A 7,570-nucleotide genomic window follows, 5' to 3' on the forward strand; every position below is an offset into this window, starting at 1 on the left:
ATTCTAAATGTAATAAATAAGTAATCCAATCAGAGAAAGATAATCTAAATGTAATAAATAAGTAATCTAATCACAGACATGTAATATAAATGTAATCTGCAAGTAATCTAAACACAGAAATGTAATACAGGTTTAACCATTAATAATTTTATTGATTCCAAACTATGTTTAACTTCATTTCTGACCAGCAATCACACTCACGTTTTCTTCAGAAAATATATCTCATCTAGTTATTGTTATTGTCTGCACTGTCTGCTCTGTTTTCTATGCTGTTTGTATCTGCTGTGATGTTGGACTGTTTTGCTTCAGTTGTTAAAGGATTCAGTTCGTTGGTCTAAACTCTTGTGGAGTTTGATTGCCTTTTGTCGACTTGCTCCTGAAAGGGAAATAAAGAAAGTCAGTGTGTTTTGAACCGTCCTCATCATCCATTTTCCCTGTATACACACTTTTACAGTGGAGACGGGATTATTAAATTGAACATATTTTGCCTCATCTGCCTTGCTGTCTTTACATCGCAAGGAAAACACTGGAAATCTGTCAGTAAGTTCTCTAAGACATCCTCCATTTTATTTATGGGAAAAGTCATCAAACAGATCCAAAGAAAGAGACACAGGCAGCGAGAAAGAGAAAGAAATAGAGAAAGAAAGTGACAGATCAAGAGAAAGACGAAGAAAAAGCAGGAGAGAGAGAGAAACAGGGAAAGTGAAAACGAGTGTCGGCAGATTCACGCAAAGAAAGAGAGCAATTTGTCATCGTCTGGAAAATCCCAAACACTTCAGACCTTCAGCCGGCAGAATAAAAGAGTCTGCAGACAGGCGAGGAGAGGAGGAGAGGGAGGATGAGGAGAAAGAAAGACGGATAGAAAATAGAAAAAGCAGAGGAAGAGGGCAGGAGAATAAGAAAACAAAGAAAAAAAGAACGAGTCGTTGCAGACAGGCGAGGAGGAAGGAGAGGAGGGAGAGATGAGGAGATTAGAGATAGAAAATAGAAAAAGCAGACAAAAAAGGAAGGGAAGAAAAATGAGAAAAGAGGAAAAAAAGAGCTGTTGCAGACAAGTGAGGAGGAAAGGCAGGATAAAGAGAAAGGAGGAGAAAGAGAGAAAAGTATAAAATAGAAGAAGAGGAAAATGGAAGGAAAAAGAGAAAAGGGCACAGGAAAAGGGATGGAGACTGAGAAAAGAAAGGCGTAAATGGAGAAAAGACAAAAGCAAAAGAGAAAGATGAGGAGAAAGAGAGAAAGATAGAAATAAGATGGAGCAGAGGAAGAGGGAAGTTTGCTTGTTGCACACAAGCATGAAGGGAGGAGAAGGACAGAGAGATGAGGAAAAGGAAGGGTCATTAGTATAAGAAAAGGAAAAAGAAATGAAAGAGTTGCAGACAGCTGAAGAGGAAGGAGAGGAGGAAGGGGGGGACAATAGCAAAAAGAGAGAAAAAAGAAAATACCAGAAAAACAGTTGATGCAGACAAGTATGAAAGGAGAGAGAGGCAGACAGAAGGAGGAGGAGAAGAAAGACTGGTGAGTCCAAAGCTCTTCAAGCCTTCAGCCAGGAGGAAAAGCTTCCTATGAAACCAGTCAGTTGTGTTTGCATTGATTTGGTGGTGAGTTGGCGTCGTGTTGGCGTCGTGTTGGCGTCGTGTTGGCGTCGTGTTGGCGTCGTGTTGGCGTCGTGTTGGTAGTGAGTTGGCGTCGTGTTGGCGTCGTGTTGGCGGTGAGTTGGCGGTGAGTTGGCGTCGTGTTGGCGTCGTGTTGGCGGTGAGTTGGCGTCGTGTTGGCGTCGTGTTGGCGTCGTGTTGGCGTCGTGTTGACGTCGTGTTGGCGTCGTGTTGGTAGTGAGTTGGCGTCGTGTTGGCGTCGTGTTGGCAGTGAGTTGGCGTCGTGTTGGCGTCGTGTTGGCGTCGTGTTGGCGGTGAGTTGGCGGTGAGTTGGCGTCGTGTTGGCGTCGTGTTGGCGTCGTGTTGGCAGTGAGTTGGCGTCGTGTTGGCGTCGTGTTGGCGTCGTGTTGGCGTCGTGTTGGCAGTGAGTTGGCGTCGTGTTGGCGTCGTGTTGGCGTCGTGTTGGCAGTGAGTTGGCGTCGTGTTGGCGTCGTGTTGGCGTCGTGTTGGCGTCGAGTTGCCGTCGTGTTGGCGTCGTGTTGGCGGTGAGTTGGCGGTGAGTTGGCGTTGAGTTGGCGTCGTGTTGGCGTCGTGTTGGCGTCGTGTTGGCGTCGTGTTGGCGTCGTGTTGGCGTCGTGTTGGCGGTGAATTGGCGTTGAGTTGGCGTTGTGTTGGCTTTGTGTTGGCGGTGAGTTTACGTCGTGTTGGCGTCGTGTTGGCGTCATGTTGGCGTTGTGTTGCCGTTGTGTTGGCGTCGTGTTGGTTGTGAGTTGGCGTCATGTTGGCGTCGTGTTGGCGTCGTGTTGGCGTCGTGTTGGCGTCGTGTTGGCAGTGAGTTGGCGTTGAGTTGGCGTTGTGTTGGCGTCGTGTTGGCGTTGTGTTGGCGGTAAGTTGGCGTTGTGTTGGCGTTGTGTTGGCGTTGTGTTGCCGGTGAGTTGCCGGTGAGTTGCCGGTGAGTTGGCGTTGTGTTGGCAGTGAGTTGGCGGTGAGTTGGCGTCGTGTTGGCGTCATGTTGGCGTTGTGTTGGCATCCTGTTGCCGTTGTGTTGGCGTCGTGTTGGTTGTGAGTTGGCGTCGTGTTGGCGTCGTGTTGGCGTCGTGTTGGCGTCGTGTTGGCAGTGAGTTGGCGTTGAGTTGGCGTTGTGTTGGCGTTGTGTTGGCGTCGTGTTGGCGTCGTGTTGGCGGTGAGTTGGCGGTGAGTTGGCGTCGTGTTGGCGTCGTGTTGGCGGTGAGTTGGCGGTGAGTTGGCGTCGTGTTGGCGTCGTGTTGGCGTCGTGTTGACGTCGTGTTGGCGTCGTGTTGGTAGTGAGTTGGCGTCGTGTTGGCGTCGTGTTGGCAGTGAGTTGGCGTCGTGTTGGCGTCGTGTTGGCGGTGAGTTGGCGGTGAGTTGGCGTCGTGTTGGCAGTGAGTTGGCGTCGTGTTGGCGTCGTGTTGGCGTCGTGTTGGCAGTGAGTTGGCGTCGTGTTGGCGTCGTGTTGGCGTCGTGTTGGCGTCGAGTTGCCGTCGTGTTGGCGTCGTGTTGGCGGTGAGTTGGCGGTGAGTTGCCGGTGAGTTGGCGTTGAGTTGGCGTCGCGTTGGCGTCGCGTTGGCGTCGTGTTGGCGTCGTGTTGGCGTCGTGTTGGCGTCGTGTTGGCGGTGAATTGGCGTTGAGTTGGCGTTGTGTTGGCTTTGTGTTGGCGGTGAGTTTACGTCGTGTTGGCGTCGTGTTGGCGTCATGTTGGCGTTGTGTTGCCGTTGTGTTGGCGTCGTGTTGGTTGTGAGTTGGCGTCATGTTGGCGTCGTGTTGGCGTCGTGTTGGCGTCGTGTTGGCAGTGAGTTGGCGTTGAGTTTGCGTTGTGTTGGCGTTGTGTTGGCGTTGTGTTGGCGGTAAGTTGGCGTTGTGTTGGCGTTGTGTTGGCGTTGTGTTGCCGGTGAGTTGCCGGTGAGTTGCCGGTGAGTTGGCGTTGTGTTGGCAGTGAGTTGGCGGTGAGTTGGCGTCGTGTTGGCGTCATGTTGGCGTTGTGTTGGCATCCTGTTGCCGTTGTGTTGGCGTCGTGTTGGTTGTGAGTTGGCGTCGTGTTGGCGTCGTGTTGGCGTCGTGTTGGCGTCGTGTTGGCGTCGTGTTGGCGTCGTGTTGGCAGTGAGTTGGCGTTGAGTTGGCGTTGTGTTGGCGTTGTGTTGGCGTTGTGTTGGCGGTGAGTTGGCATCCTGTTGCCGTTGTGTTGCCGTTGTTTTGCCGTTGTGTTGCCGTTGTGTTGGCGTCGTGTTGGCGGTGAGTTGGCGTTGAGTTGGCGTTGTGTTGGCGTCGTGTTGGCGTTGTGCTGCCGGTGAGTTGGCGGTGAGTTGGCGTCGTGTTGGTGTCGTGTTGGCGTCGTGTTGGCGGTGAGTTGGCGTTGAGTTGGCGTTGTGTTGGCGTTGTGTTGGCAGTGAGTTGGCGTCGTGTTGGCGGTGAGTTGCCGTCGTGTTGGCGTTGTGTTGGCGTCGTGTTGGCAGTGAGTTGGCGTTGAGTTGGCGTTGTGTTGGCGTTGTGTTGGCAGTGAGTTGGCGTCGTGTTGGCGTCGTCTTGGCGGTGAGTTGGCGTCGTGTTGGCGTTGTGTTGGCGGTGTGTTGCCGGTGAGTTGGCGTCGTGTTGGCGTCTTGTTGGCGTCGAGTTGGCGTCGTGTTGCCGTCGTGTTGCCGGTGAGTTGCCCTTGTGTTGGCGTTGTGTTGGCGTTGTGTTGGCATCCTGTTACCGTTGTGTTGCCGTTGTGTTGCCGTTGTGTTGTCATCCTGTTGCCGTTGTGTTGGCGTTGCTTTGGCATCCTGTTGCCGTTGTGTTGCCGTCGTGTTGGCGTTGTGTTGGCATCCTGTTGCCGTTGTGTTCCCGTTGTGTTGCCGTTGTGTTGCCGTTGTGTTGGCGGTGAGTTGGCGTCGTGTTGGCGTCGTGTTGGCGTTGCGTTCGCATTGTGTTGCTGCGTGTTGGCGGTGAGTTGGCGTAGTGTTGGCGTTGTGTTGGCATCCTGTTGGCGTTGAGTTGGTGTTGTGTTAGCGTCGTGTTGTCGTTGAGTTGCCGTTGTGTTGGCGTCGTGTTGCCGTTGTGTTGGCATCCTGTTGGCGTTGAGTTGGTGTTGTGTTAGCGTCCTGTTGCCGTTGTGTTGCCGTTGTGTTGGCGTCGTGTTGCCGTTGTGTTGGCATCCTGTTGCCGTTGTGTTGCCGTCGTGTTGCCGTCGTGTTGGCGTCCTGTTACCGTTGTGTTGGCATCCTGTTGCCGTTGTGTTGCCGTCGTGTTGCCGTCGTGTTGGCGTCCTGTTACCGTTGTGTTGGCATCCTGTTGCCGTTGTGTTGGAGTCGTGTTGGCATTGTGTTGGCGTCCCGTTGCCGTTGTGTTGCCGTTGTGTTGCCGTCTTGTTGCCGTTGTGTTGGTGTTTTGTTGTTATTGCATTGGTGATGCATTGAGATTGCGTTGGTGTTGTGTTGGCATTGCTTTGGTGTTGTGCTGAGATTGTTTGGTGTTGTGTTGGTGTGTTGGCATAGTGTTGGTATTGCGTTCATGTTGCAGCTCTACTTCTGCTTATCCGGTCCACACACTGTTCCCCTTTGCTCTTCTTTCAAAATAATGGCGCACTGTGGAACAGATGGAACAACACATAGATGGCAAGCTGACAGAAACACAACACCGAAATAGAGAGAAGAGGATAGAGGGATGGAGAGTGTGTGTGGGTGTGTATGAGTGAGAGAGAAAGACAGATAAAAAGGGAGAAAGAAAGAGCAAAAAGGGCGATGTCGTCATAACATCACACCAGCCCAATAGCATTATGGTCTGCTGTGTGTCTCTTCACTGTTGAACTGGGTTTGATATTAACATCTGTTAAAACTATGTCATCTATCTGAAAAAGGAATCCCACCAAAATTAATCTTTTATTTCCGAAAATTGAGGATGTTTGGAGTTAGAAGATCTCAGCATCCAAAAAGTTTTTAACTCTGTCTCATTTGGATCAGAAGTCCCCATGTGTTACTGAAACCACATCTGTAACATTTTGTTTGAGAAACAACAGACACTAACCACAGCATGGATGTTGAAGGCATGGATTAGGTTCACACTGTCTAAAACCTGCACTATTGGATGAGTTGAAAATAGACGAAAATTTTTAAATGAAACAGCTATTAAACAGCATGTTACTGACAACAGACTTCACACTGCAGAAACAGTCACTCAAAAAACGACAGGATTTGCTTTGGCAAATTGATAATTTCATTCATTTTAATGACTGAATGATAAAATATATACATAGATATATTCAAGTATTGGATGAATAAAACATATTTGTTCTTCTACAGTATATTGTGTAAGATGTCTAAATATGTACTTTAGTATATTACTCGTTATAGAGTGATCTCTAAGACTTATAGATATGGAGCGAGGCTCATTAACATCTAACGATAGAAGAAGGGTTTCATTCCAAAACGCAATAAATCCATTTTGGAAAAACGTTACCTGATACTAAATGATTTATATTTAAAAAATAAATAAGTAAATAAAAATCACAGATGATTACCAGTAACTCTTCTGGAATTCTACCATTAACCATTACTCTTAAATTTTACTATTTTGTAAGTAATGTGTTCAAGACAGCAAATAACTTTATTATTGTTAAATAGTGAGTTTTACTTTCATGCTACCAATCATCATCACCATCATCATCACCATCACCATCATCATCATCGTCATCATCATCACCATCACCATCATCACCATCACCATCACCATCATCATCATCACCATCGTCACCATCATCATCATCATCATCACCATCATCATCATACCATCAGATTAGATATCACATATTTTAAATGGTAGATATCTCATTTTGGAATGAAACTCCAGACTTATAAAAACATCTCACCTCAAAACAAACAAACAAACAAACAAACAATCAAGATGAGAGGCAAAAACACAACTCAAAGTCAGCAGCACATTATAAAAAATAATATAAATTTCCCACATTGTGTTATCTGAATGATACACTGGAGTAAATCTGAATAAAGGGGAACGTGGTGGAGTCGCTGGGCGTCCTGCAGGCTGGAGAGAGCGTCCTGTAACTGTGAGGTCACAGGTTCAATCCCTTCACCAGCCACTGTGTCCGACTGTCACACTGATACTGAGCTGCTTCAGGGACCCTGGTCCTGACCTCTGACCCCCTTGATAATAATAATAATGATAATAATAATAATAATCGTCTGGTTGAAGAACAGTCTCTCTAACTGGACCACCCTGCTGCCCTGGTTCATATGTATGTTTGTGTTTCTCCAAGGAATATTCTGAGAAACAAATTCTAATTACAATGAGTGGAATATACTGTATGTTATGGAATATGACTGAAGTACTCCAACAAAACAGTAATTCATTGGTTCCCAAGTTAAAACTTCAGGAAACCCAACAGCACTGAGCATTTTAAATCAGTGATTCTCAATCTTTTTTATATCACAGACCCCTAATCTAGTACGCATTGGGGCCACAGACCCCCATTTGATGAGATTTTATCTCTCGGTTCCCAAATCTGAAAATATTTTTAATGTCAGATATGATTTTGTCCAGAATTCCATGACTATCTGTATTGTAGGTAGAGAGATAACAGTGAAACTATGATCAAAACAGTCATTCTTCTACATTCTTTAATTGTGTTAACTTCTAAATGACATAATGGTGAAGTTTAACAATTCATCAATTTGCTGGGGACCCCCTGGAACCCTCTGAAGGACCCCTGGTGGTCCCCGGACCCCACATTGAGAACCACCGTTTTAAATCACATTCTCATTTTCATTTTCAGGGAGCGCCATTTCTTATTCTTTCTTCACTAAATCCTAAAAATGAATACTAATGGTGAATACTGGATGGAGCTGCATAACCTAAACTTTACACAAAACACACAGAACCCCCTCACACACACATATGTGCATGGATATATGTACTCACATACACACACACACACAACAACAAACAACCGTACACATGCGTACACA

The 7,570-nt window shown here is 47.3% G+C and overlaps 1 protein-coding gene across 1 annotated transcript; it reads right to left on the reverse strand.

The window, feature by feature from the left end:
* Window positions 1–1,586: 1,586 nt before the first annotated feature.
* Window positions 1,587–6,368, reverse strand: LOC139662286 (serine/arginine repetitive matrix protein 2-like; the record flags this gene model as incomplete). The annotated part of the gene is given in 7 exon segments (XM_071540928.1): window positions 1,587–1,973; window positions 2,142–2,610; window positions 2,643–2,899; window positions 2,901–3,508; window positions 3,610–4,569; window positions 4,709–4,877; window positions 6,303–6,368. Coding segments are annotated over 7 exon segments (2,916 nt in total), but the record flags the coding sequence as incomplete, so codon positions are not given.
* Between the last annotated feature and the right edge of the window lie 1,202 nt (window positions 6,369–7,570).

Source organism: Centroberyx affinis, unplaced genomic scaffold, assembly GCF_046629955.1.
Source record: "Centroberyx affinis isolate AG114_WGS23_722 - 3 ecotype Tasmania unplaced genomic scaffold, CSIRO-AGI_Caff_v1 ptg003746l_1, whole genome shotgun sequence".
Taxonomy (NCBI): domain Eukaryota; kingdom Metazoa; phylum Chordata; class Actinopteri; order Beryciformes; family Berycidae; genus Centroberyx; species Centroberyx affinis.